The sequence below is a fragment of the Misgurnus anguillicaudatus genome, chromosome 3, assembly GCF_027580225.2.
Source record: "Misgurnus anguillicaudatus chromosome 3, ASM2758022v2, whole genome shotgun sequence".
Taxonomy (NCBI): Eukaryota; Metazoa; Chordata; class Actinopteri; order Cypriniformes; family Cobitidae; genus Misgurnus; species Misgurnus anguillicaudatus.
This window is the reverse complement of record NC_073339.2, coordinates 22,687,187-22,709,154: the sequence shown is the minus strand read 5'-3', so window position 1 is coordinate 22,709,154 and position 21,968 is coordinate 22,687,187. Positions and strand designations below refer to the sequence as shown.

General features: G+C 40.0%; 1 protein-coding gene across 7 annotated transcripts in view; it reads left to right on the top strand.

The window, feature by feature from the left end:
- klf12a (Kruppel like factor 12a) overlaps positions 1–21,968 on the top strand; it is a 209,246-nt gene that overhangs the window by 125,598 nt on the left and 61,680 nt on the right. For all 7 annotated transcript variants that reach the window (XM_055205169.2, XM_055205167.2, XM_055205168.2 and 4 more), the window contains one exon: positions 12,761–13,304. In XM_055205169.2, coding sequence (XP_055061144.1) covers positions 12,761–13,304 — 544 coding nt within the window. The remainder of the gene's footprint in view (positions 1–12,760; positions 13,305–21,968) is intronic.

Sequence of the window (21,968 nt, the reverse complement as noted above, 5' to 3'; positions counted from 1 at the left end):
GGAACCGGGGTAGGCGGATTAAGACGGGAAAAAATCACCGGTTTAATTTTGGAAACGTGAAAGACGGGGTGAACCCTCCTGTACGCAGGAGGAAGGCTAAGACGCACTGTTACCGGATTAATGATTTTGGTAACAGAAAACGGGCCAATAAATTTGGGAGCAAGTTTCTTCGAGACGGAACGCATCGGAATATTCTGGGTTGAAAGCCACACTCTTTGACCGACGACGTATCGGGGAGGCTTCGACCGGTGGCGATCGGCCTTGGCCTTGGTGCGTGACCTTGCCTGGAGCAGAGCTCTGCGAGCTCTGGTCCAGGTGCGGTGGCACCTCTGGACTAGTGCGTTTGCGGAGGGAACCGACACCTCGGATTCAGTACTGACAAAATTAGGTGGTTGGTACCCTAAACTACACTTAAATGGAGACATGCCCGTAGATGACACCGGCAGAGAATTGTGTGCGTACTCCACAATTGAGAGTTGCTGAAACCAGGACGAAGGATTTTTGGAAACCAGACATCGCAACACCCTTTCGACGTCCTGATTGGCTCGCTCGGTTTGACCGTTGCTCTGGGGATGAAACCCGGACGAAAGACTAACAGTTGCCCCTAGCAATTTGCAGAACTCTCGCCAAAATTTGGACACAAACTGGGGACCCCTGTCAGAGACCACGTCTGTCGGGAGGCCATGTATTCGGAAGACGTGGTCAATGACAGCTACCGCTGTTTCCTTGGCTGATGGTAATTTGGGCAAAGGAATGAAATGGGTCGCCTTCGAGAACCGGTCCACTACGGTCAAAATCACCGTATTACCCTTAGAGGGTGGGAGGGGGGTAATAAAATCTAGCGATATGTGGGACCAGGGTCTCGAAGGGACAGACAGCGGTAAAAGTAACCCATCTGGAGGACGATTGGAAGTCTTACCAACGACACAAACCGAACAGGCCAAGACGAAGTCGTGGACGTCACGAGCCATACCAGGCCACCAAAATCGTTGCTTGACTAGAAACCTAGTTCTACTAACCCCTGGGTGACAAGCAACACTGGAACCATGACCCCACTGGAGGACGTCTGACCTTAACCCTTCCGGCACAAATAAACGGTTCGGTGGGCAGCGAGCCGGGGGCGTTACCCCTTCTAAGGCTGTCAAAACCTTCGATTCGACCTCCCATCTGAGCGCAGAGATAATGATTTTCTCTGGTAAAATGGGCTCGGGAGTAGCAGTACGATCGGAACGCTCAAAAAGACGGGATAAAGCATCGGGTTTGATGTTCTTGGAACCCGGCCGGTAAGAAAGTGTAAAATCGAAACGACCGAAAAACAATGCCCACCGAGCCTGCCTGGAGTTAAGTCTTTTGGCAGTTCTAATGTATTCGAGATTCTTATGGTCCGTCCATACAATGAAAGGTACACCTGACCCCTCAAGCCAGTGACACCATTCTTCCAGTGCTAGCTTGACCGCCAACAACTCTCGATTGCCAATGTCATAATTAACTTCCGCAGGAGATAAACGATGGGAATAATACGCGCAAGGATGAACCTTTCCGTCTGAGGATGCGCGCTGGGACAACACTGCTCCTACCCCCACCTCTGACGCGTCGACCTCCACTATGAATTGACGTGAACGATCAGGGGTAACGAGAATGGGAGCTGAAACAAAGCAGCTTTTCAGTTTGGCAAACGCAGCCTCAGCTGCGTCTGACCACCTGAACGTCAAACCAGGGGAAGTCAAAGCGGTCAGAGGTGCGGCTAGTTGGCTGAAATTGCGAATGAAACGCCGGTAAAAATTGGCGAACCCCAGAAATCTCTGCAGGGCCTTGCGAGACTCTGGGGATGGCCAATCTACCACAGCCTTAACTTTCTCAGGATCCATGCGAACACCCTCAGTCGAAATGATGTGTCCTAAAAAAGAAACAGACTGTGCATGAAAAACGCATTTTTCCGCCTTGACAAAAAGCCCATTCTCTAACAACCGCAGAAGCACTCGTCGTACGTGTTGCAAATGTTCCTGGAGAGACGAAGAAAAAATCAATATGTCATCCAGGTAAACATATATGAACTGGTCTACCATGTCTCGCAACACGTCATTAACGAGTGCTTGGAAGACTGCCGGCGAGTTCGTGAGACCGAAAGGCATCACGCAGTACTCAAAATGGCCACGAGGGGTGTTAAACGCAGTCTTCCATTCATCCCCCTTCCTGATGCGAACCAAATGATATGCATTACGTAAGTCCAATTTAGTGAAAACGGACGCTCCCTGCAACCTCTCGAAAGCTGAAGACATCAACGGCAAAGGATAAGTATTCTTTACCGTGATGTTGTTCAACCCTCGGTAGTCAATACAAGGTCGCAAGGATCCGTCCTTCTTCCCCACAAAAAAGAACCCCGCCCCCGCTGGAGATGAGGAAGGGCGAATGAATCCCGTTGCCAGAGAATCAGAAATATATTTCTCCATGGCCTCCATCTCCGGAACGGACAGAGAGTATAACTTGCCCTTAGGCGGAAACGTACCTGGCAATAAGTCTATTGCACAGTCATAGGGACGATGAGGAGGAAGAGAATCAGCCCGCGACTTACTGAACACCTCCTTCAGGTCGTGGTACTCCGCGGGCACGGTAGACAAATCCACTGCTTTCCCCTGAAACACAGACTCAGACACAGAAACACAAGCAGAGACAAGACAGGACTTATGACACTCCTCGCTCCAGCTGGTAACAGAACCCAGTTTCCAGTCAATTCTTGGGTTATGGGAATGAAGCCAAGGATGTCCAAGAACTATGGGGGAGAGAGCAGTGTCAGTAATAAAAAATGAAATAGTCTTTGTGTGGTTTCCGGAAGTAATGAGTGTGATAGGTGCTGTGGTGTACTTGATAGTGGGTAACTGATGTCCGTTGAGGGCGAAGGGCGCAATCTGGTGGGTGAGTGAAGTGAAAGGTAACTTGAGCTTACGTGCTAGTGAGCTGTCGATGAAGTTGCCCTCCGCCCCCGAATCCAGAAGTGCGTGCCCTGAGTGTGACATAGTGGACCACCGTAGTCTCACCGGAAGGAGAGTGGATGTAGTAGAGGTCTTCTGTGCGGAGATCCTGCCCGATAGTAGCCTCTGTCTTACTATCGGGCTTGGTCTTTTACCGGGCACCTCTGGCATTGGTGACCCGACTCGCCACAGTACATACAAAGACCCAGGGATCTCCGCCGCTTCCTCTCCTCCCGGGGTAACCGAGCTCGACCCACCTGCATGGGTTCCGGATCTGAGAGACCACCGGCGGAAACTTCGATGGGCGGATCCGTGGACTCCGCTTGACGTAGGGACGGACCTTGAGTCTTCCTTCTGGCAACGGTAGAAAGGCGTGCGTCAACCCGGATCGCCAAGTCCACCAAACCGTTGAGCGACTTCGGTAATTCCGCCGTGATGATCTCTCGAAGGATCCGATCCGCCAACCCATGCAGGAAATGGTCCCACTGCGCTTCCTCGTTCCACCTGCACTCCGCCGCCAGGGTACGGAACTCGATGGCGTAGTCCGAGACCGACCGCTCCCCCTGCTGGAGATCCGTGAGGAGCCGGGCGGCCTCCCTCCCGGCGACGGAGCGGTCGAAAACCCTCTTCATCTCCTCAGAAAGCGAGGCGAACGAGGACCAACAGCTGTCCTTGTTTTCCCATACCGCCGTCCCCCAGAGGGCAGCCTTGCCCGAGAGAAGCGAGAGCGTAAACGCTACCTTGGTCTCCTCGAGGAAGAATGTCCGGGGCTGTTGGGCGAAATGTAAAGAACAATGAGAGAGAAAAGTACGGCAATAGTTGGGCTCACCGGCGTATTTCTCCGGGATCGGAAGTCTCGGTTCCGGGATGAAACTACCCCCTGGAGGTGAAGATGGTGCGAGCGGCATGGGTGGCGCAGTGGGAGGCGTGATGTCCGGAGATCGCTGAGAGAGCTCGGAAACCTTCGCCACCATTACCTGGACGGCCTTCCGCATATCTTCAATGGTTTTATCCTGATGATCCATGCGAGCCAGCGATCGTTGGAGAAACTCCTCCAGCGCGGAGATTGGCTGACCACCTGCTGCTTCCATGTTGGCCAGATTCTTCTGTAATGACTTGTAAGAGACGGAAGCAAACGCAGGTGAAAAATATAACAATGTTTATTAAATATAAACAAAGAGAGAGTATTCAGTGTCAATGCGGAAGTAATCCAGTCCGGTGTTGTTGAAGGCAATGGTGACGATGACTACGGTGGAAGTTGGTGCTTTGAGTGCGACGTTGGTGGAGTGGTGAACAGTGGTGAAATCCAAGCTGACACGGAACATCCACACGAAGACGACGACGACAATACACATCCAAACTGAAACACGTAATCCAATGCACACGGAACAACCAAGCAACACGGAGACTGAGCAAACAATAGAATCTGGCAGGGAACAGAAAGTCAGGTGAGTATTTATGGAGATGATGTAATGATGAACAGCTGGAGCGAGACAATCAACACACAGGTGAAAGGGATTGCTCTAACGAGCACATGGCAGGGTAAGTGAACAACACACACACACAAACATGACACGGAGGAAAACAATGGATTTTCCTACCGTGACACTTTCTTGTTACGACAGCGATCTTGGAAATTCGAACGCGAGAATCAACGTGAGGAAGTAATTTATGTCACGAGTATATGGGCTTTAGAGGTATTCACAAAGCTAAGATATGACAGATTTCCTAAGTCACCAATGCGTCTGGCGCTGAATACCTGCTGGGAACACAGCCGTGGGAACTAAAGCGCTCGTGCGTATTACGTCATTTTGTCACATACCTAGCTAAATGATAGCTTAATTTGGGCTAATATTAGCTACTATTTAAGAATGTGATGTTCTTCACTTAATAGCTGCGTATAAAATAAAAATATGTTCAACCAGCCAGCACTTGTTTTGTTCAGAATAGTTCTATAATTAATAGCCTATAAAAGTTGGCATAAAGTGAAGGCAGTTGCCCTTTATTTTTGCCCTTTATTTTTTCGTTTGGCTATTTGTTTAAATTAATATTTTAGTTTGTGGTTTCTTTCTTTGATTTAATGTAATGGTTTTCGTTTGATCATTTATTTTATATGAGGTTTTTCATTTAATAATTTATTTAATTTCAACACATTTTTTGTTTTGCTTTGTTTAAATGTGATCTAAATGATAGCCTAATTTTGGCTAATATTAGCTAATGGTTTTTTTTTTTTGTAAATTCCAATAAAGTATATGATGTTCTTCTCTTAGTACTGCATATTCGTTTTTTTTTTTTTTTATAAAAATTTGCCATAGAGCGAAAACGGAGCGATACGTAAGTAAGGACGGCGCGGGGAGTGAGCGAGGAGCGGAAAATTGTATACCCTGAGCGGAGCTTGAGCGGACTAATTATGAAATGCTTTGAGCGCGGAGCGCAAATTCTTTCCACTCCACTCCGCTCACATACTCTGGTCGGGACGGACAGAGCTGACCCAACACCATCCACCTTTCCGACTCATTACCTGCACGCCAACGTCCTTACCCGCCGACGGAGAGGCTGGTGGAACCATTAAAAGAGATCAAACTGATCAGGGGCGGAGTGGGACCAAAAAAATATACCGGGAAATTACCACCAGCCCTCTGTCTCGTATTTGTTGTAAATCTAGGGTAATCCAATTTGTAATCAATCTGCCAAAAAAAAAAGAAATTTCATAATAATTATAAAATCAATAAATCATGGCTAATTTTCCTAAATGAGTAACTATACAAAATGATACCTGTTTGAAAGACGAATATGCGCACCTGTCAATCAGCTATTACATAACAGAGCGAGTCCAGAGACGAACGTGCTCATAAACGTGAGTAATATGGAATAATGTGTGCATCTTTGAATAACTGTAAGAATTTTTATATATTTTTATATAATTTTTGTCATATAAAGTTTTGAGAGATAATAATGTTTTTCCACTGTTATTGTTATTGTTATTTTAACGTGTTTGGCGCATTTAAATAAGTTTATTTCAGTAATATTGCTGTTTTTCTGGTAATAATAATACATTTACATGCCAATCCTGCTTCCTTGTCTGTTTATTCATTTCATTATGCTGTTATGTTAAGTTACATGTGGATATTTATTGCCATATGAGACGTTCATTGCCGTTATATACTCTCGTATAATATTCAAATCATATGTGGAATAATGTGTGCATCTTTAAATAACTGTAAGAATACACCAACATGAACTCACAAAATTCCGTGGGATAGTCACGGAATTTTTTGCTAATTTTTCCGTGACATTCTCACGGATCTCCGCATATTTCCGTGGCCCTGCCACGGACTTTCTTTTCCGTGGCATTCTCACGGATTGGTTACTCAACTGCTTTTTCCTATTTTCAAACCATTGTCGCTTCGGTTTAGGGTTAGATTTGGTGCTTGCGTTACTTTGTCACTGTAAGTATTGGTTTATACAATTTTTTCTGATGTATTCTTTTATATTTTCTAAACTTTAATCAATTGTCACCTGGCATTGGGGTTAGAGTTGGGTTTGGGTAGGGATGTCATTTTATGTAAATCTAACCCTAAACTGAAGTGACAATGGTAAGAAAATAGGACAAAACAGTTGAGTAACCAATCCGTGAGAATGCCACGGAAAAGAAAGTCCGTGGCAGGGCCACGGAAATATGCGGAGATCCGTGAGAATGTCACGGAAAAATGAGCAAAAAATTCCGTGACTATGCCACGGAAATTCGTGAGAATATACAGTTCCTTTAAAAATTGTTTTTGTCAAAGTTTTGAGAAATAATGTTGTGAGGATATTTATTGGCACAATACAGTTGAAAACTCTTGTCTATAATATGGAAATCACATAGTAGGAAATATATAATGTGATACTGCCAAGGTACCCTTATAATTTTTATTTATGATATAGCCATATGGAGATAAACCTTTGCAAATGTGCTGATTTGATCCATTCATGTCCTGACCACCAGGCTAGAGATTTTAAACATCCTTAATCCACACTTACTACTAGTCTATCAAATAGGCAATGGACAACTGAAGCCACAGATAGATAAGGTGGAGGCAATCCAAAGGAGCCCACAACCTCAGCCACAAACTACTAGAGAGGGAGACTAGGTATTCGACGATTGAGAAGGAAGGTCTCACCATTAAATGGTCCCTGGACTGCTTACCTTCTGGGACGAGAGTTCGATCTAGAAAACTGACCACCGGACCTTAACTTGGATTCAGTCCATGAAGGACCACAATGCCAGAGTTACACGGTGGTACCTTAGCTTACAGCCCTACAAGTTCAAGATACAACACCGACTTGGCAGAATAAACGTGGGAGCCGACTACCTGTCCAGGTTTCCAGCCAGTACGCTGCTTGGAGAGGGGGAAGGTAATGTGAAGAAGTCACATTAACTGCCACCGCTGGGGAAGCAGCATATGGACACACACACACACACACACACACACACACACACATTTACTTACCTCATTCCTTCCATTGTTGCTGCTATCAGAGGAGTGGGTGCACACGCGATTCTGATAATACCTGGACATTCTCTCATTTACTTCACTCCCTATTCATAGATCTATCCATTCCTGGTTGTTTCATACTCTTACACTGCTCTTGTCTTGTCCTTTCTGTGTTGTTGTATATGTATACATAGCCAGTTTCTCGATAGGGCATGCTGCATCGGCTTAACCGAGTGAACGAGCGTGGGCGATTATTACTTCACAGGTTGGATTGCGTCGATGCAGTGTGACCCAAATCGGAAAAAACACTGTCTAATTTTGGAGTAGAAATTCCTAGGTGTATTTATATGTGATGATTTGTGTTATTGTATTATGTGTTAATGGATTGTGTTAATATATATAATGGCGCTTTTCCATTGCATAGCACCCAACGGTTTGGTCTAGTTTGGGTCAGGTCAGCTTACTTTTGATAGCTTTTCCATTAGGTGCAGTACGTGGTACCCGATACTTTTTTTCGTACCACCTCGGTTGGGGTTCCAAGCGACCCGAGCTGATACCAAACGTGACGCGAAAACACTGTAGATCACTGATTGGTCTGAAAGAAACGTCACTAACAGCGTCATCGCTAGCTTTACCTGTGCTAGGCTAGCTTGCGCTGTCTCGAGCAAACATGTTGTCATCTGTGCTCTGCTATAAGTTCCCAAAAACCCTTTTAGCGACGAAAAACATCCACATGTTGAGAATCAGGGACACCATAACAGTTTTTTCCAGGCTTGCAGTTTGTGGCGGAACATTCGCGACGAGCACGTCAGCATTATATGCTTAAATGCAACTTCAGTGAGGCTCAGCGGAGCGCCGTCGGCTGACGCCGCGGGTGTTTGAAACTGTCATGTGATACAGAGGTAGTGATAAACGCGATGTGCAAACATCTATTTGTGGTTGCCAATTTTAATTTTGTGGCGGACTGAGAAATAAATAAATGTATGGGAATGTACAACAATGCTCTCCTCTCACTTGTATGATGTCACAGCTGTGGGCAGCGCAAATATAACGACACGCCTAAAATCCCTCCCACTGCGAAGTGATACTAAACTCGATGGAAAAGCTAACTACGCCAAAGTGAGGTGAGCTGGCCTGGCCCAGGCTAGACTAGACTGTGGGGTACTATGCAATGGAAAAGCGCCATAAAAGTGCTAAATGAAGTTCTTAACAAAAGCAAAAACAACGCTGTGCTTCCAAATGCTGTGGGCTTACCCTCAAATATGGGTAATAAATATATGCATGACATTAATTTAGCAAATCATTTTAATAATTACTTTAACTCTATTGCGGAAAAACTCTCTAACCATATAGTTAAACCACAAGGTATCACTTTTGATCATTATTTATGTGGCTCTTACGCAAATTCCTTTTTTATGAAACCAACTAATTGTGATGAAGTCTATAAAATAATTACACTGCTGGTGAGGGTCTAATTTGTAGTAAAATTCTAAAAGCCATGGCATTTGATATCATGGAGCCATTGACTTATTGTATTAATCGCTCTCTGCTTGCTGTAATTGTACTAAAAAGGACAAAAATTGTCAGAATTATACCAGTGTTCAAATCTGGGGACAAAAATGATATGTGCAATTATCGTCTGATATCAATCTTGCCCACAATTTCTAAGGTTTTAGAGAGAGTAGTGTTAGGCTATATGGCTACCTTGATAAACTAAATATTATTGGTTCTTCTCAATATGGTTTTAGGAAAAAGAACCACATGCATAGTGGTACTCGATCTGATTTAAAAGATCGATGATGCCATTGATAAAGGCGATAGCCGTATTTTTTTAGATTTATCTAAGGCATTTGACACTACTGATTTTGATATCCTATTGAATAAATTACACCATTATGGAGTTAAAGGATTAGACCTTAGCTGGTTCAGAAGTTATTTATTTGGTAGATGGATACCCAATTTATAAAAAAAGTGAATATACTAATTTTATATACTAAAAAAATTATATACTAATTTTAAAATCTGTGTATGTTTTAATAATTGTTCTGAATCTGATCTCTAACAAAATTCCTTCACAAAAATGCAATTATCTCAGCTTTTTGCTAAAAAAGTGTATTTTTAAAGAAAAATAACCATATTTAAGAGTTTATAAGCAGAGATGCAGCCTATAGACTGATAACATGGCAAGACATGCAACCTCTTTTCATTTCTATTCTTTAATTCACTTTTAATTCAGATTCACAGCACAAACCTGGCAAAACTGGGGTTGACACAACTTATTAAAAAGTGCTATTGGAGGATTAGGCCTCAAGGAATACAGCTCATTTCAAACCATAAGGATTACATGTAGGATAACATATAATTGCTTAAAAAACACAGACAAACAGAGGAACACTGCTTTTTGCAAACAATGAATATAGGCTCCCAAACAAAGGCTGGTAAAAACTTTAAACAGTTATGTTTAAATGTACAATTTAGATAACCATGTTTAAGTCTACACTAATGTTACGTTGTAGTTTAGGTTGCTGTTTGTAATAAAACTGTAGATAGCATAGGAATAGCCTAGCAATCTATGGACTGTTACCATATTAACGTTAGCTTACCTTGTAATTGCTGGTGTTAATATGGATTTTACTGACAAGCTTTTTAAAAGTCTCTTTACTTCTGAGGTTCAAGCAGCATGGGAGACCGATAGAAACTTTCTGTTGCTTTTACTTAGTGTTCTCATTCGCAGAATTTTTTTAACACTGCATGCGCATGCGGCGCTACCGCACCTGACTGCGACCACTTTAGTCAACGCTTCAGACTTCCCAGATTCGGCTGTTTAAAAAACGCATCCAAATCGCAGTTCAATACAAAATTAAAGTAAAAATGAACATGCTGCATACAGCACCCTGAAACCGACATACGAATGTTATTTTACCCGCAGCTTTTTCCTGTATGGATGCTGGTCGCGCGCATTGGTCAAAAAGAAAAAAAGAAAAAATAACAAAGTCTAATTTTCAAATGCATTGTTGTAATGCGCGTTACTAAGACTGTAACAAGTAAAATATTAACAACATTGTATTAGTAATGCGTTATATTACTGCGTTACAGCAAAAATGAATATATTATTGTAATATATTTTGTAATGCGTTTCTCCCAACACTGGTCTTTATATCAATCAAAGTAGCACTAAACCACACCTTTAAACTCATTTTATTAATTTAGACTACAGTTTGCCAATTTCTGACACAAATTAGCTTTGTTTAAAGTAATTAGTCTATGGCTTCACTTACATTTTCCTCAAGCGCTGTGAATGTTTAATGGGTGTTTAAAAAAAGACACAAGAAACTAGAATTATTTGTGTGTTGTCAACTTATGCACATTGTGTTTGTCTATTGTTTAGGGGTGTCACGATTCTCCAAATCCTCGATTCGATTACATTTTCGATTCTAAGGTCACGATTCGATCCGATTCTCGATTTTTACATATTTTTTATATGGCATATAATTTAGACAAAAATTATATGCCATTATTTATTATTATTATTATTATAATACTTTAACATTAACATGCACATTGCAAAACTCGCAGGGGGGTTTGTGGGCTTCACTTAACGCGAGAGCTTGTAGAGAGAGGATTCCTTCTTGCACGCACATGACTATGCGCGGTTGGCAGTTACATGGATCGGGCGGATGACGTGACGAAAAATAATATTTTAATTAAATTCGGGTGGGTGCCGGATCGACTGCTTGTTATTAGCTGTGTCCTTCTAAGCATGCAACCTCTCTGTCTTTCATAGTGGCAGCCTCAGAAGTTCAAGAAGAGAACTGAAATGAGACGGTCTAGCCTTCTGAGGACCCAAAATTTGCGTCACCTGCTGCACACGCCCCCAGTAGCGCCCACCGCGCCTGTCAGCAGAAAACAGCGGAGACATTTCTGACTTATTAAAATAAATATGTAATCAGAAAAATATTAATTTATTTCAGAACATATGCTGTTAAATAGATTAATCTACATCAATGTGTCATATCAAATAATCAACCTAGAAATATACGCAACATAAACAGAATAAAATTAACCCAAAACATAACTTATAATACTAAAACAGTGACAAGAAAAAGTTTTCTAATAAATACACACTTTTATTTAATAAAGCTTTTAATTGTTTGGGAAATCCTCGGCTGTTAAGGATCCATTCGTTCTATCATTAACAGCGCGGAGAAATGAGGACGCATTTTGACAGAGCTCTTATCAACGCTGGCGAAGGAGGTACGTGGCAAACTCAAAAAATGAGAATTAAAAACAAAGGAAATAGAATGTCAGAAAGGGTTGCCTGGAATTAGTTTTACAACGTGGTAAATCAGGATGACACCAGTGCAGGCTATGAAATAATAGTCCATCCGCGCATCTCTAACATGGACTTAATGCGCGTGTCTTGGACTCATAGCATCTGAAATAAATCCAGCATAATAAGCAGCTGTGCTTCTCTCTGTCTCACGTGCACGTGCTCGCATCTGTCCGACGTCTGAACATAAACTAAAGTAGTAATCCTTATGTATTTGTTCAGTTTTATGCGTTTCATGCAAGCTGAGGCAAACTATCCTTTTGTTTAATATAACCCGCTGCATCTTTGCGCCTCCCTCGCTATCGCGCACGTGCAGAGAGCTGCGCTCTGTCCAAAGTCAGATCACTGGTAATCCTGTTTATGATATGCATTTCAAGGAGTTGTAGCATCCCTCGTCTTTAAAATATGATCGCGTTCCGCTGGACAGATGTTTTTAAAGGCATCTCTGAGAGTTTTTTCCCTCGCTTCGCTTGGCAAGCCGACCGGACGTGAAATGGGGGCGTGGCAGCATCGACGATCCCATTTTTTAATTCGAAGTTCGAAGCTGTGATTTAATTTCGATCGATTTCGATTTAAAATCGAAATCGTGACACCCCTACTATTGTTGTTACCTGGGTGAGGATCAGATCACATTTTTGGAAAATCATTGTAGAAAACCAATTTGTTGGGTTTGCATACTTTTTCTTGCCACTGTAGAATGTTCTCTGAAATGATGCATCCCCTGAACATTGTGTTAAATGATCCTCAAACATTGCATTTATAAAAAAAGAATGTTTTATAGAATTATGATTGGGTTAGCACTGCTAAATGGAAGTGCCAGAAATTAACAGGTGAATCTGAAATTAGCCAAATTTCTGGCACTATGATATAGTCATTCTGGAATGCAAATCTGATTTTGAAAGTTTGTACTTTTGTACTTTCTACTATCAATGAAAAATAAATACATAGTTAATTGATTTAGTCATGTGTCTGCTTCCTTCCAGTCTCCTGTGATCCATGACTATACAGAGATGGGCGTGCTGGTGTTGAACCGCAGATTTCAGACAGATGACAGACGACTCCTATCCGACCCCTTACAAATGCAAACCGAGCCTGTGGATCTGTCCACCAACAGAGCCAGAACCTCCCCATCACTTTCAGCATCTTCCTCTTTATCCTCATCCCCCTCATCGTCATCATCAATACGATTTTGTCCACGATCCCCTGATTCAAGCAAGTCTGTGTTATCTTCATCACCTTCATCAATATCTTCCTCCACCTCTGTCATAACTCCTGTTCCTCGTATGAAGATGTCTTCATCCAGCTCTGGTCCAGTGGTCGCATCTCCCCCATCCAGGAGTCTCAGTGGCCAATCGTTTTTGCACCTACCCCACCTGATGCCTCCCTGCTCCAATGCTGTTCACCTCCACCCACGTAGAGTGCCGGTGGTAGTGCAGCCCATGCCTCTGGTCTACAGTGGGATGGGATCTTTGCTAAACAGCAGACTTATGATGCCACTGCTGGAGGAAAACATAATGCACAGGAGAGGTAAGATTACAAAAGTTGTTTGTTGTTAGAGCACATTATAAGGGAGACTATTGGGAAGTACATGAAGTTAAGAAACTGAATCCTTCTTCATTGAGGGTCTATTCGAAAAGCTATTAGTGATGTACGATGTGATGAAATTATTAGTTATTACATTCAATAGTAGGTGCATGATACATATGATGCTTATAAAACAGTATATAACTTTTACACACAGGGGTTAGTAAAGTGTTTTGATTGCCAAATCCATGTTTATTTATATTAGGACGGGATTAAGCGTTTTAAGATGCTTTTGCATTTGAACTCTTCATACACACACACACACACACACACACACACACACACACACACACACACACACACACACATATATATATATCGTTGCTGTCCGATGAAAACCACGTATGTTCATGTATATATAAGTAGTTGTTATCCACCAGCATCTGTCAAAATTTGATTGATTTATGAACCCCTGTCAAAATTTGATTGATTTATGACCCCCTGTCAAGTGGGAGGGACTATCACTCAAAAGGTGTACATGTTGTCTAGTTTTGACAATCGTTATTTATGGCTTTCCTAGCCGGCTGTCCGGAACTTGTTTTATGACGTGTCAATCAACTTGTTGTCATTCCTGTGCGCGTGTGTGTTTTTGTCAAGCGAATGTTGTCATGTTTATTGCTGTCAAAATAAGTTTTATTGTTTTAGACTGTCCAGGTTTCTGGACAGGTTTTATGACCGAAGGTCTCCCCCTCTGTCCCCCTTTCACCCCTCCCGTCCTTCTCCCTTTACCCCTGCGTGTCTCACAGCGGGGGCCGGTGTTCAGAGGTCCTGTTTGTTTATTTAGAGAAAACCTGTATATTTTAAACTAAAAACATTTTTTAACCGGTTCACGAGGACCGTGAGTCTTTTCACGACCCCCGCTCTCTATTGTTCACGCGCATTAATGCTACTTCACCGGCGGTGACAGAGAATGACCCGGGTCGCGCGTTCATGTATCCCGTTAATAAACTTTTAAACGATTAAAGACATTTTCAACTCGTCTTCTGGGTTTGCTTTAAATCAATGGCATCTTAAAACCATGTGTGAATATGTGTATATTATACAATGAATCTTATATTGTCTGCTCTGACAAAAATAAGGTATTAATTTAGATTTTATGTGAAGTGGTAGCGTGTATTTTATGACAAATGCAGTTTGATATAAACGTTTGTTTTGACAAGAGCTTCTTTAAAGTCACGCAAGAATCAAATATTTTAGTTGTATCTGGTTAAACTTAAATCTGGTATTTTCTATCGATCTATTTCTTTAGTTTTTCTGATCAGTCACAAACTTCCACAAGCTGGTCTGTGAGCGTCTGTGTGTGTGTATGTGAGATAATTCACAGCAGGGGTGGGTTGTAAACTAGTGAGTAAGAGACTTTTAAAACTTGTTGGTAAAATGTAATACGGACCACTCTGACAAACATAATACATTTGCGTGTTACATCACAAATTTATTTAATGAAATATTCAGTACGTGTTCAGTAAACTTAATAAATCTAATTCTGTCCGCTCTGACAAAATAAGGATTTATTTTAGATTTAGGGATTTCTTTAAACAAGTCTCTGATTAAAACGTGTGAATGCGTGCACCAACGTAGCCAGAGAACGTACGCTGATGCGCTCTTATATCTCTCGTTAACAACCTTTTAAACGTTTTAAGACATTTCAGCCCCTCTTATAGTTTGAATTCATTAATGTCACCTAACAGCCAAGTGTGTACATGTGTATTTACGATAAATGTAACACGGTACGCATTGTCAAAATAAAAGGTTTTTTTGAACATGGTATTCCAGTGCGTGTTTTTTGTCTTGCGAGTGCTCGTCATATTTATTGATGTGAAAAAAGTTTGATGTCTTGGACGTTCAGTTTCTGGACGGACAGTTTTTACCAACGGTCTCTGAACCTCTCTCGCTCTCCCCATTCGTTATCACCCACCCAGCAGCCCCCAGTGTGTCGGAACAGCGGTGGTGTTCAGCGGACCGTATTGTTCCTAAAACTCCGTGTTGGTAAAATAAATGTAATACAGCCCCCATTGACAAAAAGTAAAAGGTTTATTTTAGATTTTAGGTGGACCACCAGAGCCTATTTTATGGCAAACACTTCAGGTTCTAAAAGTTTGTTACACCATCAATTTATTTAATGAAATATACAGTACGTCTATAAGCAATGCCCCCTAGCCATAATCTCCGGAGGGGTCGTCAATACTCTTTTCTTTAGACTAAAGGGTATTTATTTTAACCTAAATAAAAGTTTATTCGCATCACGAACTCCGTGAAACCGTTCATGCACTGCAATCTATTGTTAACACGCATTAAAGGTCGATCACCGGTGGTGACAGAGAACGAACCGAGTGTGTGTTCATATAAACTTAATAAATGTAATTCTGTCTGCTCTGGTAAAATAAAGGTTTATTTTAGATTTAGGGAATTCTTTAAACAAGTCTCTGATTAAAACATGTTATTGCTTAGGGCAATAAACACATGCACACACATATTTGTGGTTTTAAAAATAAACTTTTTAAAGTTTAAACCGTTTAAACATTTGAAAAAAAATCAAACATTTTAGATGTGTCTGAGTAGACTTATATCTAATGTCATATGAACCGTACCATGTTGCGCTCGTGTCTGTGTGCGTGTTCGTGTCTGTTTATGTATGTGTGTGTTTATGCGGTCGTAGCGTAGGGCGGGGGTGTGAGAGGCTATGAGTATGTGTGTGCGTTTGTGTGTGTGTGTGTGTGTGTGTGTGTGTGTGTGTGTGTGTGTGTGTGTGTGTGTGTGTGTGTGTGGTTATCACGTGGTGGGGGTCCCAAATGATCAATGGCAGGATTTTTATCTAGCGGACCAGGCCGCTGGTCAGCCTGCGGGGTTAGGTACAACTTAGGTTAACATCTATCATTGCGTAATAAGCAAACATGAAATTATATTTTACCTATGCATTGTTACTGATGTTCCTAGTTTTGTGTATTTTTCTTAAACAAACTTTTGCTTTTCAAACATAGTCAGGCTTCAGACTTTTGTCCTTTCATACATTGCTCATAGTTTTCTGCGCTAGTGACATCTTATGCCTGAGATTTTGTAATCTCATCAGATGCTCCTAGTTGTGTATTTTTCTTAAACAAACATTTGCATTTCAAACTTAGGCATTCTACATACTTTTGTCTTTTCATACATTTGTTCATAGTTTTTCTTCATAGTTTTTCTTTGCTAGTGTCAACTCGTGTTTGAGATTTTGTAAAGTCATCAGATGTACATACTTGTGTCTTCATAAACAAACTTTTGCTTTTCAAACTTAGTCAGTCTTCATACTTTTGTCTTTTCATACATTGCTCATAGTCTTCAGACTTTTGTCTTTTCATACATGGCTCATAGTTTTCTTCGCTAGTGACATCTTATGCCTGAGATTTTGTAATCTCATCAATGGTTCATAGTTTTTCTTTGTTAGGGTCAACTTATGTTTGAGATTTTGTAATCTCATCAATGGTTCATAGTTTTTCTTTGTTAGGGTCAACTTATGTTTGAGATTTTGTAAACTCATCAGATGTACTTACTTCTGTTTTCTTAAGCAAACTTTTCAAACTTAGGCAGTCTTCAAAATTTTTTATATTTTCATACCTTGTTCATAGTTTTTACTTCGCTAGTGTCAACTTGTGTCTGAGATTTTTGTAAACTCATCAAATGTTCTTTATTGTCACTGTGGTTTTCTGCATTGAATTTGTTTACTGCTTATGTTTCTTGTATGTTTTGATGCACCGATTTCATAAAAACAAAAAATATACATGGATTCTTTGTCTTAATGTCTGCGTTGTTACCATTAGATGCATTCATTAGAACATTCAGACATCTTGTATAGACAATGTGTGACATTGGTCATTCTTCAAATGTTTTTGCGACTCCGCACAGAGAAACGTGAAACATTAATAGAAATTACATGTCTCTACTTCACATGTCTTTCAGCGGCATAAAAACTTTTTTGAAGACCTCACACAATAGTGATTTCATAGTTTGTATAAACGACATGTCGTGCAACAGCTTTGTTTCTAAAATACACCAACAAACCCCTGCATACACGACATGTTGTTTATACAAACTATGAAATCACTATTGTGTGACGTCTTCAAAAAAGTTTTTATGTTTCTAAACATTCAGGCTTGTGATATGATTAGAACTGTGTGTTAGAAACACAGGGTATATCTTACTGTTTTTAAAAATCAGGACCCATATAAAAATGTATGTTAAAGCTGCTTAAGCTGTAATAGTTTCTCTGCGTTCATATCATTTCCAAACAACCATAAGTGTTTGTCACCCCAACACTTACTCTTGGTGGTCACTTAAAAGTGAATGTTTCATCATTCTTGTAAATGTTAACACACCGGCGTATTCTGAAGTTTTCTATAAAAATCTAGACCGAAATCAGACAACATGTTTAAACCGAAGTAAAACAGTTTGCACACTCTAAAAGATTTTGGTGTTGAGGATGTAAATGAAATAATTGATGACATTAAGACAAAGAACCCATAGGTTTTGAATGTAAATGGATGTTTTATGAAATCAGAGCTAACACACAAAACAACATTTGGAGTTATTATTGATAAATCAGAGAACTAGTTGTGATTGTAATCGCAATGTGATGTGCACATGAAACCTGAAAACATAAAATCTGACAATTTCTGTGTGCAAAAAATAATGTGTTGAGTTAAACTAAAATAAACAAAAAACCTTTCGGTAACTAAAAAGAGTGTGATGTTTGATGATTACCCCATCATCTTTTGTGCTCATGTCAGAAAAATAGAGATCTTGGCAGGCAAATGTATTTAGGTTTACCATGGTTTAGATTTGGTGTGGAATGTACATGAAGCCAAAACTCTGTCAGGATTCGTAGAGACATGGAGTAGGTGATCAGTGCCTGTGTGACAGACGTCAAGTAACAAAATTACAGAATTAGGATCAGGTTGTGCCTGTGGGTTTTAACTTTCCATACTTACACTGCTGACTTTATTTTTACGCTGCTGAAAGACATGTGAAGTAGAGACATGTAATTTCTATTAACCCTTGTGTGGTGTTCATATTTCTGTTACTTAGACAATGTTTGTGGGTCTAGTGGACCCAGAGCATTATTAGTATCTTAAACCAATGCAGTCATACAAATTTATGTATAACTGTTTACAGATGATTATTTTAGCCTCATTGCAAGTAATATAGACAGAATTTGTGGTTAATATTTGTCATTTACCACTGGTAGAGAGGACTATATATAGATTAAAGTGCTATTCGTTTTTGTGATAATATGAAATAAGAGAAGAAAATTCTATTCTCCCCCAGATGTTTATCTAAAATAAGTATTTTCATCACTTTTTCATCTCAAATAAGTTTTTCAATACTTTTATGTTTAATCCTTTGAACTTAGTTTGAAATTGTACAGATTTGTGTCCGTCTACACAGCACAAGCCCCATCTGAAAAGATGCGTATCATAACACATTATCCATACTGAACACATAACCTGTTCATGACAGCCAACACAACACATAAGAAGCAGATTTTTACTGTGTAGTTGTGTTGCATATGCATTTCTTGCATTTTATAGACGTATACTGTGTCTTCCTGTCCATCTTATGTCCACACACACTGCAGTACAATGTGTTGCTTTTGGCTACAACCTAAAATGATGAAAATGCTTGGATATGAAATTTTACTTTCCCTATTTCTCACTCTCTCACACACACTCATACACACACAAACACACACACGCACGCACACGCGCGCGCACACACACACACACACACACACACACACATTCTGGTTTCCATGTTTTGTGGGGACATTCCATAGACGTAATGCATTTTATTCCACACAAACTGTATATTCTATTCCCCTTACCTACCCCATTCCCTAACCCCAACCATCACAGAAAACTTTCTGATACTTCACATTTTCAATAAACATAATTCTGTTTGATTTATAAGCTTTCCTCATGGGGACATCAAAATGTCCCCACAAGGTCACAAAAACACTGGTATTCCTATCTTTGTGGGGACAATTGGTCCCCACAACGTGATAATTACCAGGTACACACACACACACACACACACACACAAACACACACACAAACACACACACACACACCGTAGGTTTTGTGGTAACTCGTGGTTTTACAAATAGTAATCAATACACCAGTTTACTATGATTACTACGCTTTTACTATAATACAACCATGGTTATTTTTTGTAAGGGATATAATGGTACAATGTAGAATGGTTCCTGTTAGACAAACAGTAAAGTGTTTGGGACAGTGGGGGCAGACAAGTGTTCATGCATGATATATAACATGTTGTATCCTTGCGCTGTTACAGCAAGTGCCGAAGGACAAAACTCTGACATGCATCCATCACATATGTACAGACATATATACAAACACACTCATGCACTTACAGGAGTCCCAGATAAGTGAAAAACAAAGTGAAGTTACATAGCATATTAAATTTTCACTCGCTTATTACCTCCGGGTCCAGTGGACCCGAACACCACATATGTAATATAAATATGTAGGGGGGTGTACAGTGTACAGTAATTATAAAGTTGTTTATTTTTATGTTCTTTATAGAAAATGAGCCAAGGCCAATGAATCTGAGGTTGAAACAACAATTAATTGCATAATTTTTCTTTTAGTAAACATTAAAAACGGGTCCCACAGACCCGAACACCACACAAGGGTTAACTCATTCACCGCCAGCCTTTTTGAGAAAAGTTGCCCACCTGCATTTTTGTGATTTTAACAAAATTTTCACAAAATACCTTGCAGGAAAAATTATCTTCTATAAATATATAAACATAGAAATTATATCAAATTAAAGAACACACCCTCTGCTTTCAAACAAACAATAAAGAAACAAACAAACAAACAAAATGGGGAAAAACGTTTCATTATATATTTACTTTTTCTACTTAATTTAACCACTGAAATATGGATATTTCTCTTCAAAAATACAACATTTTGAGCAAAAAGCTTAAAAAATTTCGTTTTTGTAAAGGAATTTATGTTAGAGATCAGACTCAGAATGACTATCAAACATAAAGGCAGTTAAAATAAATCATTAAATCTTTTTAACTTCCGTTTTTGATAAATTCGATTTGGCGCCATCTAGTGGATAAAAGCGGTATTACACTTTCACTTTGAAATTCGTCCAGAAAGGCATATTTATTAGTTAAATATGAACTCATAAATGACGAGACATTTGAAGAATGACCAATGTCACACATTGTCTATACAAGATGTCTGAATGTTCTAATGAATGCATCTAATGGTAACAACGCAGACATTAAGACAAAGAATCCATGTATATTTTTTGTTTTTATGAAATCGGTGCATCAAAACATACAAGAAACATAAGCAGTAAACAAATTCAATGCAGAAAACCACAGTGACAATAAAGAACATTTGATGAGTTTACAAAAATCTCAGACACAAGTTGACACTAGCGAAGTAAAAACTATGAACAAGGTATGAAAATATAAAAAATTTTGAAGACTGCCTAAGTTTGAAAAGTTTGCTTAAGAAAACAGAAGTAAGTACATCTGATGAGTTTACAAAATCTCAAACATAAGTTGACCCTAACAAAGAAAAACTATGAACCATTGATGAGATTACAAAATCTCAAACATAAGTTGACCCTAACAAAGAAAAACTATGAACCATTGATGAGATTACAAAATCTCAGGCATAAGATGTCACTAGCAAAGAAAACTATGAGCCATGTATGAAAAGACAAAAGTCTGAAGACTATGAGCAATGTATGAAAAGACAAAAGTATGAAGACTGACTAAGTTTGAAAAGCAAAAGTTTGTTTATGAAGACACAAGTATGTACATCTGATGACTTTACAAAATCTCAAACACGAGTTGACACTAGCAAAGAAAAACTATGAAGAAAAACTATGAACAAATGTATGAAAAGACAAAAGTATGTAGAATGCCTAAGTTTGAAATGCAAATGTTTGTTTAAGAAAAATACACAACTAGGAGCATCTGATGAGATTACAAAATCTCAGACATAAGCTGTCAATAGCTAAGAAAACTATGAGCAATGTATGACAAGACAAAAGTCTGAAGACTGACTAACTTTGAAAAGCAAAAGTTTGTTTAGGAAAAATACACAAAACTAGGAACATCAGCAACAAAGCATAGGTAAAATATAATTTCATGTTTGCTTATTACGCATTGATAGATGTTAACCTAAGTTGTACCTAACCCCGCAGGCTGACCAGCGGCCTGGTGCGCCACATAAAAATCCTGCCATTGATCATTTGGGGCCCCGACCACGTGATAACCACACACACACACATACACACACACACACTCACAGCCTCTCACACCCCCGCACTACGCTACGATCGCATAAACACACACACATACATAAACAGACACGAACACGCACACAGACACGAGCGCAACATGGTACGGTTCATATGACATTAGATATAAGTCTACTCAGACACATCTAAAATGTTTGATTTTTTTTCAAATGTTTAAACGGTTTAAACTTTTAAAAGTTTATTTTTAAAACCACAAATATGTGTGTGCATGTGTTTATTGCCCTAAGCAATAACATGTTTTAATCAGAGACTTGTTTAAAG